The sequence below is a fragment of the Rhinatrema bivittatum genome, chromosome 2 (assembly GCF_901001135.1).
Source record: "Rhinatrema bivittatum chromosome 2, aRhiBiv1.1, whole genome shotgun sequence".
In the NCBI taxonomy this organism is placed as follows: domain Eukaryota; kingdom Metazoa; phylum Chordata; class Amphibia; order Gymnophiona; family Rhinatrematidae; genus Rhinatrema; species Rhinatrema bivittatum.
Genome location: NC_042616.1, coordinates 106,122,950 through 106,139,846, shown reverse-complemented (window position 1 = coordinate 106,139,846; position 16,897 = coordinate 106,122,950). Strand labels below are relative to the sequence as shown.

Here is a 16,897-nt window from a genome sequence, read left to right as displayed (position 1 = left end):
ATGCCAGGCTGATCAAATATATCTAGAAGGTCTGACTATCAGCTTTTTATTACAAATATCTATTGAAGGTATAAACCTACTGCTGCTATTCATACTTGAACCTGATCAAGACCAGGTTTTAAAATGTTTTTCTGACTCCATGATTGGCATTTTCTGGGCCATAGGATCTGGATTTTTCAGGATCTTTGTAAGATCGCACAATTCCTGACGCAGCATCAGTCAGTTTCTCTTAAGGTACATTTGTAAGGGAGTTATTCTTTAAAGCGCGATGTGGCCTTTACAAATGAACACCCTACTGCACATGATAACGCCGTACCACACGTGATAACTACTACATCGTGGCGGTAAGATTTAAATTAGGGAAAGGGGCGGAGTTAGGGTGGGGAAAATAATTTTTTTCCCAGTACCGCTGCAGGTAATAATGTTTTAGACATTATTGCCGGCAGTAGCACCAGAAATAACACCACCTATTACTGTGGCACTATAGGGGGGTGATAGTGTGCGCCGGGCCTCAACCACGGCGGGCGAAAACACACCGCCCCGTTGCGGCTGGGTGCACACTATTGCCCCCCGCCTGTTTTTTTTCGTGAGTCATCATTCCGCTCATCATGATGAATCCCCCAGTAAGTGTCTTGTTAAATATCAGCAAGCAAGATTGATATTCTATGACTGTCATTATTTAAAAGTTTTCCTGAAGGATTCAATTGCAATGGCACTAGAGACGAGGTCACCCTTGTAAATTCCTTGGCTTAGGCTGGGTTTAAGTTCATCTGTAATGTAATTTTGTAGTTTTTATTTCTTGCTTCTTTGTGCATATTATGTTATATTTGTAATACTGTTGATACTTTCATTTTTGTTCATTTATTTCTCAGTGGACTTTTGTCACAGCTAGATCCTTGTGAAGTAACTACTTTGTATCGGGATCTCTTGAATGAATATTCATTATCTTTATATCTTAAGCATATTGAATGACATGGGGCTTGTCCACTACATTATCAGATTTAGACCTTGAGGTTATCTCCAGTAAGCGAAATCTGAGGAAATGGTGCGTCAGATTGAAAATGCTCTGAATGAAATGTATTCTCAAGAAAAATCCTCATTAAATAGACAATCTTTTAGTAACGGAGATTAGCAAACACTGGGAGTGCCTGTATAGGGCTGTCATTTAGTCACTGGATAAGTACATTACTTGGTTTATAAGAATGTGTGACAGATATTTGTCTTTGAACAGATCCTCCCTGGAGTTCGTATCATCATTGCAAATCCAGAAACAAAAGGACCATTAGGAGACTCACATCTTGGTGAGGTGAGCATCCACAATTGTAGTCCTTCTATATATATATAGTACGGTGAGAAAAGTTGATACAGTTTTCATTCTAGTCCTTTTGATAAAATTATAGTAGTATTTTTCTGGCATTGATTTCATAATTTCCTTCTCCAACTTCCAGTTCATGGCCCCTACCAGCCCTCCTTTCCTCTCTCTCTCCCCAGCTTCTTGCCCCCCCCCACCCCTTCTAGCCCTCTGTCCCTCATCTCTTGTCCCTTTCCATCCTTCTTTGTTCAGATTTCAAGCTAACCTTTCCTGAGAGCACAAGGTCCCCTTCCAGTCCTCTTAGCTCCCACTCCATCTTCTGCTCCTTCCCAACTCTGTTACCCTTCCATCTCCACAGCATGTTTAAAACAAACCGAAGGGTCAGTGCTTGGGAGCAGGAGCACTGTCCCTCCTTAGTCAGCTTGTGGCTGCTCTCCCTACCTCCTTTCCTCCTAGAAGGAATAGAAGTGGCTGCTCAGTAAAAGAGAGCTGGAGCTGTAGTAGTGGAGCAGAGCTGCTGGCTTTTGTTCCTGCTGCCAACTACCTGTGTCCCTCGGGGCCCGCTCCTCTCCTGAAGCTTCAGAGAAATACAGAATGTGATGTCAGATAAGGACTGTAAGGTCCACCTACTCGGTCCAGTATCATTCCCAATTCAGTGCCATAAACCCAGTTGCTCTCTGGCTTGCCCCTCACTTCTTTGCAGATAGGGTTACTTTATGCTTATCCCATGCCGCCTTAAATTCTATTTTCGTTTTTGTCTCCACCACCACCACCACTGGGAAGCCATTTATTTTTATTTATTTAAAAAAAAATGTATTCTGCTCTCTGCTATTCTAGGCAGATAAACAATTTAATGTCCATAAAATACAGAAGCACGTTCACATTATCATCACAACATAAAAACTCATAAACATAAACAGCAACAAATAAACACTAAAACCAAAAAGAGAAAAAAAACATAATAAAAACATTTAAAGGTGAATTTTCAAAAAATTGGGGCTGATGCAATAAGTGGGTGCTCAGTGTTGAGCGCCCACTTTCTTAACACGTGCCCAGCCACCTCTCCTGGGTGCGCAATTCAGTATTTAAATAAGGGGTCGCGCTGCCAAGGAGGCGCTAGAGACAAATGTGTGCCCCTAGCACCTCCTTGGCAGCGGATATCTAGGAGAGGGGGCTGTCAGCGGGTTAGGAAAACACTCATTGTTAGAGCATCCGTTTCCCTAACCTGTGCACAGCCACAGGTTAAGAAAATGGACATTCGCCACAATATTAAGTCGGAGGATGTACAGTAAAGCAGTATTTTCTGCTTTTCTGTACATTTTTTGGACTGCTCAGAAATTAATGCCTACTCTGGGTAGGCGTTAATTTCTGAGCATAAAAATGTGCGGGTTGGGAGCACTTTTTTTTTTTTTTTTTTTTTAGATCTGGGGAGAATAACTAATAGCCTCATCAACATGCATTTCATGTTATGAGTGCAATTAGTTTTGCAGGGGGGTCGGACATGCGTTTTGGACGCGTTAATCCTCTTATAGCATAAAAGGGGCTGTGTACGAGCATCCAACCACGGGTTAAACAGTGCGCTCGGCCCCATTGTGCACATAAAATACTTGCTTATTTTTATAAAAGTCCAAATACACGTGTATGTTCACTTTCACATGCACATATATGTGTGTAAAAAAGGGGTGTTCCTAGATGGTGCTAACATTTATGTACATAAGTTACCATTTTAAAGACACATGCATACGATTTCCAACTTACTCAAGTATTTTTACTCCTGCTAATTATCTGGCATAAGTGATATGAAATGTGTTTATGGTATAGTACTGACAAGTGGGAAGGCTGGGTGGACTGGGGGGAGTTCAGGCTGAAGAATCAGAAGGGTCTCGATGACCTGGAGAAGGACTGGGTAAACTGGTTAATTTCCTTCATGCACGCTGATGTTCACATGTAAATCAGGACTTTTGTGGGTAAGTTTTAGTTTACTTTTCACATGTAGAATATACACATGTATATATTTAGAATAAGTGGGTAAAGTACACACGTTCAGTCCATTGATATATGTTTCGTGCGTAAGTACACACATGTGGTAGAATTACACAACGTTTATAAAACGTGCATATATCATATGCACATATAAAATACTGTATCAAATACGCTTACAGCCACATACATGCATATATGCCACCATGCGCATTTGTTTAAAAGTTATCCTCTCTGGTTCCTCAACTTGTCAGGGTAAATTCCATCTCCATTATAACAACTCAACAATGCATCCGTCTCCTTTTCCTCCTCTCTTAACGTTCTGTCCCAGCTCTCCTACCATAGATCACAGCAGCAGGGACAGGGCTGGAAATACTCCACTGGCTCACTGAAAATTGTTCCTGTATTCTCATTTAGTAGCTGAACCCTGCCCAGGAGTTGGTGAGCTGTGCTCTATCACAAGCTCACTTGCAGATTCACCTGGAAAGAGCACAATTAAACTCTGGAATTTGTTGCCAGAGAATGTGGTTCGTGCAGTTAGTATAGCTGTGTTTAAAAAAGGATTGAATAAGTTCTTGGAGGAGAAGTCCATTACCTGCTATTAAGTTCACTTAGAGAATAGCCACTGCCATTAGCAATGGTTACATGGAATAGACTTAGTTTTTGGGTACTTGCCAGGTTCTTATGGCCTGGATTGGCCACTGTTGGAAACAGGATGCTGGGCTTGATGGACCCTTGGTCTGACCCAGTATGGCATTTTCTTATGTTCTTATGTTCTTAAGACAAATATCTGATTAAAACCTAGGTCCTGAAGCGACCATCTCACATACATGGTCACCCCTAATCCCCAATCTTCCCTTTACAGTGTTTCCCTTTCAATATTTAGAATTCATTTTCTTTGCTTGTTTTGAGCCAAGAGATGGACCTTTTGGACTATTTGCCCATTAAAGGTACAGATGGCATTTCGGGACCTAAAAGTTTTATAGTTCATACTATTTTGGTATCCTAATGTATTTGAATATATAACAAAGCAACCCTTTTTCTGTGCCTCCATGAACACAAGCAGATACCACAATAATAATAATAAAAAAAAAATTCCATAGATTTTTTAAAAAATTTTGTAGTTGAAAGCAAAAGTATTTCTCAGTATTGAATCAAAACACAAAAGGCCTTTCATAGTCAGGGCAACAGTTAGCCTTAATGTTTTATTTCATTTTTGTCCTAATTTCTATTTGCTGAGGAACTACATCCATATTGAACATATGGGAAGTAAGCTTCCCTTTTGAAGGCGGGTGTCTGACTGCTGTGCTAATGTATTTTGTCAGCATGCTGGTAATAATCACCATGCTTGCATTTCTTTAGCAATCCTAATTCTCTTGTGAAGTTTCGTTATATTGAAAATGTATTAGAAATAGCATGGTTATTTCCTATTTTTAACAAAGCATGATTACCCAGTGGGGGCCCTGTGAGAGAGGCGTCAGTAGCAAGACCCGAGATAAAAATATGAAAATAGGTTTTGAAAGCTCATTTAAAAAAGGTTTCATTATTTTTTCTTTTTCCTTCTCTCCCTTCAATTTATATATACAAAATTAGATTCTTTTTCCTTGTGTCAAAAATAATTTTTTTTTGGTTGACATGGTTAACTTATTCTTGTTTTTGGAAGACTTAACATTTGTTGCTGATTTTTGTAACTTCGATAAATAACACCTTGTTTTTGTACTGGCTCAGTGTGTTCTGGTTTTTTTTTCCCCCTAAAGCTAACGCTATGGATTGTTTTGAGGTTTTTCAATGGACTTTTGAGTCTGCATATCTTCAGGCTTATTCTTAATCTACCAAGAATCTAATTTTTTCTCATGAACTCAATACAGCTGCTAAACACTGCATTGACTAGTAGACAGGAAAGTAGTTCTGTGTAAAAAGAAATCCTAGTGAAGATGATCTTAATTGTCATATCAAAATATATAAGTATAGTAGATCAGTCTCGTAATGTCACCATGTCCATAGTCAATAGACTTTTCACTAATGCTAGGCCTCATCATCTTTAATAACTTGTCACACCTGACAACAAAATACAGGGTTACAATTATGTGAATTGGTTCAGTAATTATAGTAATATCCCACCATTTACTTTTCGACATGCAGCTTATACGTTTTCATATTAAATCACTTTTGCTCAATGTCTCTGAATCATTTTTCAAAGTGGAAATTGTGCAAACACTTCCCATGAACAGGCCTGGGTGAAGCAGAATGATAAAGTAACTAACCCTGACATCAATATATATCTCTTTTCTATTATTAATGAGATAATTTTAAAAATAGCAGTTTGTGTGGTTATGAAAAAAAAAATCATTTTATTTACTATGAAAAGATTTAACAGTTAACCCTGGTTTCTTTTTTTTTTTTTTTTTTGCTAGATCTGGGTTCACAGTGCCCATAATGCCAGTGGGTATTTTACTATTTATGGAGATGAGTCTCTGCAGTCAGACCATTTTAATTCAAGACTCAGTTTTGGGGATACACAAACTATATGGGCTCGAACAGGCTACTTAGGTTTCCTGAGAAGAACAGAACTCACAGATGCAAATGGAGGTGGGAATTCTTTTTTTATATTTATACTTCCTATGCAAATGATATTATTTTTGTTGAACTTGGAGGAATGATCTTTTACATCAGTGGGAGGTTCAGAGACCTCCCCTAAAATTATTGTTCACCTTAGCTCTCCAGCGGTGCTAACTGTGCAGTGTCATTGCTCTTTTGTGGCTGTAAACCAGTTAAGCTTATGTCATCATCCATAGTTCTTTCAAAAAAAAAAAAAAAGTTACATTTTAAACTGGATTTTAACATAAGAAGGTGTTATAAAATTGATCGAAAACTAAACTTCTTTCCTCAGCTGTAAATTTGAATGTATATTAATAATGAAATAATTTTAACATTGGACAACTTCTCTTGTATCATTATTCACGCGATAATTAGTTTTTAGTTTAGTTAACATTTTCTAATCGCTTTGTGTGAAAGCTCTAAGCGATTTACATGTTAACATGCATAATTATTACGAATAATAGATAAAACATAGTAAAACAAACTTAAGTGAAAATAAACATACAAAACAATCTAAAAATAAGACATTTGGCTTGCCAAATCAAGAAGGCCTGTGATAACCGCTCTTCAAGATCTTCTGACAAATTACAGCTATTCATTCCTCCTCTCTCATCTGCAAAACTATCTTCTACTAGACATAGAGCCTTCTCTATAGCTGGTCCAAAAGAATGGAACTCTATCCCAGGATACCTAAGTTCCATCAAAGATTCCAAAAATTTCAAAAAAGAACTAAAAACATGGTTATTTAGACAATCATACACTGAATGATATGACCCATATATACCAATCCCAACCTTCTTCCTAAACCCTTACCTCTTTAATAAGATGATGCAAACTAAACCTGTACTATTTATTTCTAACATGTTATACTCTGCTGTTGCTGAGTTGTTTCTATATATATATTTTTCTCTTTGTATTGTATTATGTTATAATTTATAACTGTTCATTGTATGAATTTGTTACACTGTAAACCGGAATGAAGGCACTTAGCTATATTTCGGTATATAAAAGAATACAAATAAATAAATAAATAAAAATAAATAACTGTTAACTTACTCTCTGGCACTATAATACTAGCCAGAACCTGATTATGCCAAACTTGCTCATAAATATACATGAGCACCTTTTAATTAAATGCTTACTTCAATAGGAATGCCTTTGCAGCTGCTTTAAATTTCTTAGGAGATTCTTCAAATCTTAGAGATGCAGGTAAAGAGTTCCATAAACTGGGGGCAGTCACAGAAAAGGCCCATTCTCTCGGAGATGCTAATCTAGCTAACTTTATTGAGGGAACATCAAGAAGGCCTCGTTCCTGAGATATTAGACTCCTATTTGGTTACTAGATGTGCAGTAAGCAGTTAGCCCAAGGAAGGGAAGATCAACTTAACAGTTTGTAAGTCATCAATATTATTTTTGCATGAACTCTGAAACGTATAGGCAGCCATTTGAAGTGTATTAAAGTAGGGGTAATATGCTCATGACTAACTCCACTAATTAGACATGCGGCTGAATTAAGGAGCAACTAAAGTGGTTTCAAAGTTGATTCTGGAAGTCCAAGATAAATGGCATTGCAGTAATCAATAGTGGGAAGTACTGATGCCTGAACCACCATCTTAAAGTCATTTGTTTTGAGCAAATGTTTTAAACCATGAAGAACCCTCAGCTTAAAAAAAAAAAAGATTTAATTACATGTCTACTATGTTCATGGAAAGATAGATTTGAATCAAGCCATACCCCCAAGCTTTTAACATGAGATGAAATGGCAAACTGAGTATTATTTAGAATTAAATTTGCAGGAATCGCAACGCTCTTAGAAAGTTTAATAATCAAAAATTCAGTCTTGTCAAGATTCAAAGAGAGTCTATTATGCTGCGGCCAGTGTTTAATCGCTGGCACACAAATTTTGATGTTGCTCACACTCTCGGACCAAGTAGAGCTTACCTTTATATAAAAGTGTATGTCATCCGCATAAATTCTGTAGCCTTCACATAAGTTTGCAAGAATTTTACAAATAGGGGCCAGATAGATGTTAAAGAGTAAGGACAACAAAGCAGTGCCTTGTGGGACACCACTAGAGTTGGCAACCATGCAGAGTATTGTCAAGCTAAACTAATTCGTGAAAAACAATGAGCAAAATTAACACAATTTGGGATTCAGTGTATAAGGTTAGGGGTAAAAGTAACCTAAATATGCCATTAAGCTAATTTTTTTCTGTCGAATAATATCCTAACCTGCATATAAAATTCAAGCATAATCCTCGGCAACACTTTACTATGTGCTGTAGTAATTATTCTTGAGGGAGTTCTGAGAATTGGCACAGAATCTGCTTCTTCTGAGGCATTGTACATTTCAATGCAACCTTTGTTTGGCTTCCACACTGAAGGGCTGATGCAGTAAAATGCATTCAGCCTAGCGCACAGGTTAATGTGTGGTCGGACGCACGGTTTGGATGCGCTAGGCTAATGCAGTAAAGAAATTAGCGTGTCCAAAACGCACGTCCAAACAAACGTGGCCAATAGTCACATGTAAATGCAATGTAGATGAGGCTATTACCCCGATGCAGAAAAACACCAGCACCCAATTCAGCCTTTTTAACACGGCAAATTTAACGCCAGCCCTGGAACTGGCATTGTCATACCACGAGCCAAGGGCGCATGAAAAAACCCCCCAAAATACTGCTCTTTTTGGTTCTTCCTACTTAATATTGTTGTGATACTAAGATCTACTGCTTGTGGGGATTAAAATTAAAGGAAAATGTAGTGGGCTGATAACCAAAAAAAGAATTTCTGGGCACACAATATACACACTCCAGGGAGATGCTATTCGTCATGTAAATCAAGTGCAGGGTGAGAAAACAGACGCTCGTATTGAGCGCCCGTTTTCCTGATGCGCACACATTCACAGCTCCTGGGCGCCCGATTTATTTGAGCTTTAGGGACACACAATTTCTACCTAGCATGTCCTTTTTAACATGGCTGCTCATTTAAATACAGCACCAGGTGCCCGGGAAAGGTGGATGTACACGTGTGAGGAAAATGGGCACTCAATCCGAGCACCCGTTTTACCGCACCTGATATTGCATCAGCCTGTGAAGCTGCATCCTGGTGTAGCAAGAAACAGCACACAGAAGGAAACAGCCTCAATCCTGCAGGCTGGAGGGGAGGCAGCACTAGCTTGTAAGAAGGGAGCTGGCAGGGTTAGCCCACAAGGAGAAGCAAAGAGAGCATCAGAGGTGGGATCAAGCAGGAAAAGTGAGGAGAAATTGGGGAAGGGGGAGATATAATGGGTGAGGTGACGCTGGGTGGAGGGCTAAAAGATTGAAACTCAGGGGTGGAAGAATGATAGGTAAAGCTATGGGGAGAGAATGCAGAGGCTGAGGTGGTGGGGGATAGAGGGAAAATGATGGTGCGGCTGAGTGTAGTGGGAAGAGAGTTGTGAGGGGGACCAGCTGTTCCTGAAGGCATTCTTGCTAAAAGATACAAGTCTGCATCTTTGAGAGAAAAATCTTTGGGAAATTGTAGTTTAAATTAATTTTTATTCAAACATAGTGAATAACAATTAATTTAAACTTCTAGTTTGCTTGTTGGTATTACACATTCCCCCCCCCCCGCATCTGCCCTTTTACAATCAAACTTATAATAATAACTGCACTGACACAGAATTGGGATCAAACAGGCAGCAGCTTTATTCACATAACAAATAGATGCCCGAGCCAAACACAAGGTAAACAGAAATTTAAATTTAAATCAGAAATTTACACATGCTGACTTCAATGTAAAACTTGTTTACTTAGTTTTGTTCATGTAAAACTTCTTTTTTATTCTGTTCTATGTAAACCGCTATTTGTAGCGATAGTTACTGTTCTTTGTGAACCGGGGTGATATGTATATTATACAGGAACCTCCGGTATATAAATTATTTAAATAAATAAATAAATAAATAACACATAAAATAAGCAGAATTTTGCAGAATTTTCAATTCTCATTAGAGATGTGTGCACACAATTTTTGGTTAATTTCATTAATTAGTTTTGGCCTCCCAAAAATTGTGTCCAGTCATTCATTTTAACTTTTGTTTTGGCATATTTCTTTGGTTCATTTAATTCATGCCACAAAATTGAGTGTTATGCATGGACTGTAAGTTTTACTTTCATGCATAAAATATAATTTTCTGCACATAAAATACATTTCGTGCTTAAATTACTGAAACATGAAAACAAATGTAAATCTCTAATTATCAGGTAAATATTCAAAAGCATTTACATGTGTAAATGTAACTACAATTGCAGTAATTTTCAGAAACCATTTACACATGTAAAGGGCACTTACCTGAGCAAATCCTATGAACAATTCAATGGCATATATTGTGGCAATTTTCAAAAGCCCACTTTCGCGAAAAACCCATTTCTATGAGTGTAAATGCTTTTGAAAATCAGGTCCTATGTGCAAAATTGTTTATTTTTTGGTGCTGTGTTCTTTCTTCTTAATTGTAAAGGGGTGTTATAGACTTAAGACTTCTTTCTGGTTTTCGCACTATCTGCCATCAACAAAATATGAAGTAAAAATAACTTTGTTTTATATAAAGCAGTCATCCACTAGAATCCCATGTGGTGTGGGTGGCCTAACAGAGCATTTCAGGTGCTGACTTAAAACATAGATTGTAATGGCAGATAAGGATTCCTTGTGCTATACCATAGATACCAGTTGACTTCTGACTTTCCCTTCACTTTTTTGAAACCATGAATCTTCTGCACATATCCTATAATTTCTTGCATTCAATTACTGATTTTTATCGCCATTGGGAGGTTGTTCCATACATCCACCACCTTTTTAGAGAAGAAATATTTTCCATTGATACTCCTGAGTTTATTCATTTGGCGCTTCATCCCATGTGATTTCACTTTTAAAGGAGATGGGGAAAATAATCTACAGTGAATTATTGGTGCTGCTCAATCTTATATTGAAGTAAGTTGAGGTACAGGTTGATAAATGACTTCAAAGTCTTTTGAGAGTGCCAAAGTTCCTTTTTAAAATCTGAACATACATGGCAGGCAAGATGTTTTTCTTTTTAATGATTATTTTTTTTAAGACAGTATAGTTTCATAAAAATTTGTCATTTTTCCCTGTTAGAGCGACATGACGCCCTTTATGTTGTGGGTGCCTTGGACGAAGCTATGGAGTTGCGAGGAATGAGGTATCATCCGATTGATATCGAAACATCAGTAATAAGAGCACACAAGAGCGTTACAGAATGGTGAGTAAGGTGTCCCCAAGCAGTGAGACATGAGGGATTACTTTAGGAACTCTGGGGGTCATTTATCAAATATATCGTTAGAGCCTTATCGCGGGTGTTAGGGGCCTACGATAAGGCCCTAACACGATTTGATAAATGACCCCCATAGTTCCTAAAGTAATTCATAAAGCCCGCAATAATGCTGTAACACGCACAATAAATACCGCATTGCAAAATATGTATGCAAATTTAAAATTAAGATTTGAGTAGGAGGAGTTTGGGCAGAATAAATAGAAAATGAGGGTCAGTTAAAGTGGCATGCAATAGAGTAACGCACAGCAGCGCAGTTTTTAACGCCAGAAATAACTACATCTGTTTTCTGTGCATTATGCCTGCATTATGCCTGCGTTAGCTGTGTGTTACCAGCCAAAATGGTTTTTATCGCAAATGCCGATTCGGGAGGGGAGGGGAGGAAAGAGAGAGAGCCTCTGTGGAGTCTCACATCTAAGTCAACTTTTTATACCACTGTAAGAGGGGGCATTATGAACTCGGGGTGAGGTAGGGTTGGGGGGCTGTTTAACATGCACAGTCATAGGTACGAACAGCACAATTGTCATCAGTGAAGATTTAGTGATTTGGAGTGATGAAAAGTAAAAGAAGAGTAGATTTGTACAATATACTCTCTACTAGGTAGAGAGTACATCGTACAAATCTACTCTTCTTTTACCTTTCATCACTCCAAACCACATAAAATCTTCACTGATGGCAACTGTGATGTTCATGCTTATGACTGTACATGTTAAACAGGCCCCCAAAATCTATCCCACCCCACAAACCTCACTCTGAGTTACTAGTGCCCCCTCTTACAGTGATATAAAAAGTTGACTTAGATGTCAAACTCCATAGAGGCGCTCTCTCTCTCTCCCTCCAAAAAACCTTTTCAGTCTGCAACGCAGGAGCGATGGATGTCGCAGCTTACGATGTGAAAATAAAGCGGGTGCACTAAATATAATGCGTGTTGCGGAACACTACCTATGCGATGCGGAATCAGGAAAACTACCCTAAGCACACACCCCCTCCTTTTTTTTTTATTGTGGGCACTATTTCCACAATATTTTATAGCATTTTGATGAATCTAGGTCTATGTTAGCTAAATACATTATTGCTACGAGGTTGTAAGATGATTTAATTTTACTACAGTAGTACCTGGAAATGCTAGGCTTCTGATGGATGTTCATAGGGCTTTGCAAAAAACGTTGCCAGTTTCCATCCCTTTCTTAGAATTCCTGTATCCATACCACTTGTTTTGACTGCCACTAATTGACTTCCTTGTTAGTGGTTCCAGAGATAAAAGATTATCTAATCATGAGGACTAAATAACTTTCTCACTTCTAGAATGATGGTTGATGTTGAGGTGGGATCATAACACCAACATTAATTTCCTTAAAGGAAAGATCTTTTGCAGGGCAGCCCAACATTTTGGTCTCTCTCTGCCGTGTTGGAGTGATATTGATAAGTATTCCTTGTGTTGACTGTATGCACATCTGGTAGGGGGGAATTGGAGGGCCCTGTAAAAAGGTAGGATTCCTTTTTCCAATAGCAGCCTTGCGGTCGTCAGACCCTCAGGTGTGACTATCTCAGTCTGTGTACAACTAATGGGGTGGAAAGAATTGTATGAAGGACTGAGGTTCTTTGTGCAACGGCCGCTGTATTGTAACCAGACCTGAGGTATGACTAGCTCAGTCACTCTGAACTGAAACATGTTCTATAAAGCAGAGGTATGTTGCAGTACAGGAGGGAGAAAGTCCACTAATGGAGCAGGAGACTAAAAGATGCAACTAATAGAGACTTTTCCCATTTAGAAAGATCAGAACCCATGCTGCCTTTGGTAGTCTAAGGCCCAGGAAAGAGTAGGAAGTACTGTGCTTCTACCGCATCTGAACCACCACAGAAGAGATAAGAACGAGGAGGAGAGAGGGAGGGGGGAGGGTTAAGGTTGAGGCCAATGGGAGAGAGACAGAGAGAAGAGGCCCTACCCTGTTTTACCACTTCATTTGTGGCCTACCAGCTGCCATTGTTTGTAGACTATCCTTCCAGACAAATTAATTGCTGTGGCAGTGTTAGGAAATTGATAATTCTTCTGGGTATGTTAGTTACTTAAATGACAGACTTTCTTTCAGTGTTGTCAGTTCTGACACCTTTAATGAGTGTTAAATCATTAAAATAATGGATACAGTGATTTACCCTCATGGTTTTTGGTTTTTTTTGTATCTTTCTAGTGCTGTGTTCACCTGGACAAATTTATTAGTTGTCGTCGTGGAATTAGATGGATCAGAGCAAGAAGCCTTGGATCTGGTTCCATTGGTCACCAATGTGGTTCTGGAGGAACATTACCTGATTGTAGGTGTGGTCGTAGTAGTGGACATTGGTGTAATTCCTATCAACTCCCGTGGAGAGAAACAGCGTATGCACCTACGAGATGGATTTTTAGCAGATCAGCTAGATCCCATCTATGTGGCCTACAACATGTAGTCTTGTATCTTAAGGCTTCCATAGACTTTATTCTAGATGTATAAAATTTTTTTTGTGTCCTCTAAAAACAACATGCAGGTAAAGCAGGCAACACTCATCAGAATAGAACTGCTTCTGTTGTAAAAGATTATCAAAGCACTCACGATTGGCGAGAAAATAAAATGTGAAATATGGTTTTTTTTTACCACTAAATTTTAGCACAGAAAGATTTTGGGATTCTGTCTTCAGTTTGTTCAAAAAGCCCATTATTAGACCTGTTTTTTGCTTATTTGGATACTACTGCGTTTTTGACTACGTGTCTTTGTACTTTGTGTTCAGTAAAACTGAAGTAGCTGGAGGGACTTTTTGGTTGTTTTTATTTTTTAATTCTGCCCTTCGTTGAAGGTTTTGTTTTTTGTTTTGTTTTTTTAAAGCAATTTTCATACTATGATGAATAATTGTGTTCATTGTTTTAATGTGTCATAACATTTTGCAAGTATGGATGGATCTATTACTAATTTAAGCCATTCTGAGATGCCCCTATTTTAGGATTATCTGTTTAAAGGTACGAGAATATTACCCCAAAATGGCACCTTTTTGTTAGATTTTAGCAGCTTTCTTTACAAGAGATACTGGAGAACGAAAAATAAAGCATCAGGTATTAGATGCTGATTTAGAATTTAAAAAAAATATAAATAAGGTGTACTTTGGCAATTATCTTGCAGATATCTTTGTACTAAACTAAAAAGATAAAATAAGTTAACTTCATATGTAATTATGTACAAAATGTTTAATTTATTTTGATCTCCTTAGAAGTATAAAAGAAAAAAAACATTCAAGAATGTTAAACTTGTAATGTTTGCTAATATAAAAAAAAAGTGTTGTATTATCTTGAGTCAATAGTATCACCTCAAATATATATATAAATATATAAATATAAATTCACTAATGGGGAAAAGAGAGTATAAAGTTTAAAATGCAGTACTTGTCACTTGCATGGTGTCTCCCACTGTAGATTTTCAAGTGTTATTCACAAAGTTTGTTAGAGAAGAGCAACCATGGATTGCCTTTAGCCCAGTCTAAAAGATTATTCTAGATACCAGCAAGTGAAATTATTGCCGTCTTTGTGATGGTGAATGAGTTCAAGGCTATAATCTGCACTATGATTTCTTTTTCTTTGCCAGGGAAGCAACAATAAATACAGTATATACCTGTGCTGGCATGTGCATACAATTATTAGGCTTTAGACAAAGGCAGGTTGAAGAACAGCACTGTTTTCTAGCTGCATAATGTTCCGTTTTGGGTTTTTTTCTCAAATACATTGCTAACCATTTCTTGTTGTGGTGTTTGGCAAGTATCTAAGTCTTGATCTGGGTGCCATGCCATGAACTTGCCTCTCAGATGGTTGATCAGCTCAGTGGACACATCCTATGGTTCTCTATTGTGAAATAGACTGCTGTTTTTAGTGGTCTTAATTCTGCCCCTTGCAGAGAGTAATGTAATGTCACCACAATTACTTTGCCATAAATTATGGTAAGCATCACTAACGAAAGACCTTGGATCAAATGAAGAGGCATAGAATTGGCATGGCACATCTGCCTAGGACAAAAAGAGCCTTAGAATTGACACTGTGGGCTTGGAGGTAACTTAGGGTGGCTTACATTACAGCTGCCTTTGTGCTGCCACAAATTGATAGAAATCATGTTGTTACAGTTTGGTTCTCTTGCATACTGTCTTCATGCATTTTTTTCCCTTTATGAGAGACTGGGTTAATGATAGCAAGACAATAATTTTAGCTGTGCAAAATGTGTTCTGTTCCTATGATGGTTGTCATTATTAGGTATGCATGACTAAGAGTATCGGTGAGACAACTAAATCCCTTAAGATATTTAAATGATATATTTTTGTTAGCCTATGAAGGATATTGAAGGATATATACAGCAATCTGCCCCTGCTAAGGACTGTTTTGTTTGGCTACCTATGCTGAGCTCATCACCTTGTGTTTGAGATGAGTGAGAGCAGAGTAGCTTGCATATACTTTACAGTGCATCATTCCATACCCAGAATTCATTTTACTGTGGACCACAGTTTGCTTTTATTACCATGTCAAGATTCCCATTCATGCACTGAATACAAATCCTGACATTATTCTGTGAAATGCATTATCTTCTGCTTCCTAAAATCTCTCTTTCAAAGGTAACATTGTTTTAAGGTTTCAGCCAAGAGTGTTGATTGATTACAAATGTATCTGTAACCAGTAAAATGACTTGTGGACTTGCTGATCTGAGTACCATAAAACACATTTGGTTATCATTTGGGGTGGGGGGAAGCATTATGTTAGCTTTTTAGCAAATCTGCTCTCCATTCAGCGAAGGAAAACAAAGAACTGCAATGCAGTCCTGAAAGCAGTTAATAACAGATCTCTTCTGCAACCTGTCATCTGTGTCAATGTTCAATTCTAATTTAAAACATAGAAGAAAAAAAGAAAAAGTTAAATAAACTGAGTTCCTAGTTTTGTGGTGTAAGTGAAGAAAGGAACACTTTAAAAAAAAACCCATCAGATTCAGCAATAAAGGAGGATTGTTCTGTATTAGAAATTGTACTGTAGATAAACCATTCATGAGAATGTATAAAATGTTTGTCTTGTGACCTTGTGCTTTTGAAGTCATACAAAACCATATAATCAACTTGATGCACATGCACAAAAGGGTACACAACGAACATACAAAACACAAAGCAAATCAAACAGGAGCAGATTCCTCATGGTGCTTGTTTATTATATATATATATTTAATCCTGCTTGACACTTTACCCGAGGGAAGACTGTCCCTTTTTATCAGTTGAATGTTAGCAGCGTTATTTCATAGAGTGTGGTGACTGGTTAGAGAGATTCATGTGACTCAGCCAATCACAGTTTAAAACAAAATTTTTATGTGCAAAAAGGACAGCAACCTTTCTTGTATGTTAAACCACCAGTACGCTTTGTACATCTGTGATAATGCCTGTTTTATATTCAAATGAACAAATAAAAGCTTTTATTTTTGTTGCTCTGAAAATACCAGTTTCTTAATGATGTCATGTGGAGCCAGCTCTCTCTGTAGTGTGCACAGGCTGCCGATCATGCTGTACCTTAGGTTTCTGCAGAATTGAACCTCTAGTTTAAAGGTTAGTACAGAGCACTGTGTTTGGAATGAAGACATTTAGATAGTTACTTGGGCATTTGTTGCTAAGTATTTCATAAGACACCAAATTTTATTTTAAGTG

General features: G+C 37.9%; 1 protein-coding gene across 4 annotated transcripts in view; it reads left to right on the top strand.

The window, feature by feature from the left end:
- DIP2C (disco interacting protein 2 homolog C) overlaps window positions 1-16,679 on the top strand; it is an 851,589-nt gene extending 834,910 nt beyond the window's left edge. For all 4 annotated transcript variants that reach the window (XM_029588529.1, XM_029588527.1, XM_029588528.1 and 1 more), the window contains 4 exons: window positions 1,232-1,306; window positions 5,707-5,881; window positions 11,020-11,143; window positions 13,402-16,679. In XM_029588529.1, the coding sequence (XP_029444389.1) occupies window positions 1,232-1,306; window positions 5,707-5,881; window positions 11,020-11,143; window positions 13,402-13,654 (627 nt within the window). In that variant the 3' untranslated portion in view covers window positions 13,655-16,679. The remainder of the gene's footprint in view (window positions 1-1,231; window positions 1,307-5,706; window positions 5,882-11,019; window positions 11,144-13,401) is intronic.
- The last annotated feature ends 218 nt before the right edge of the window (window positions 16,680-16,897 follow it).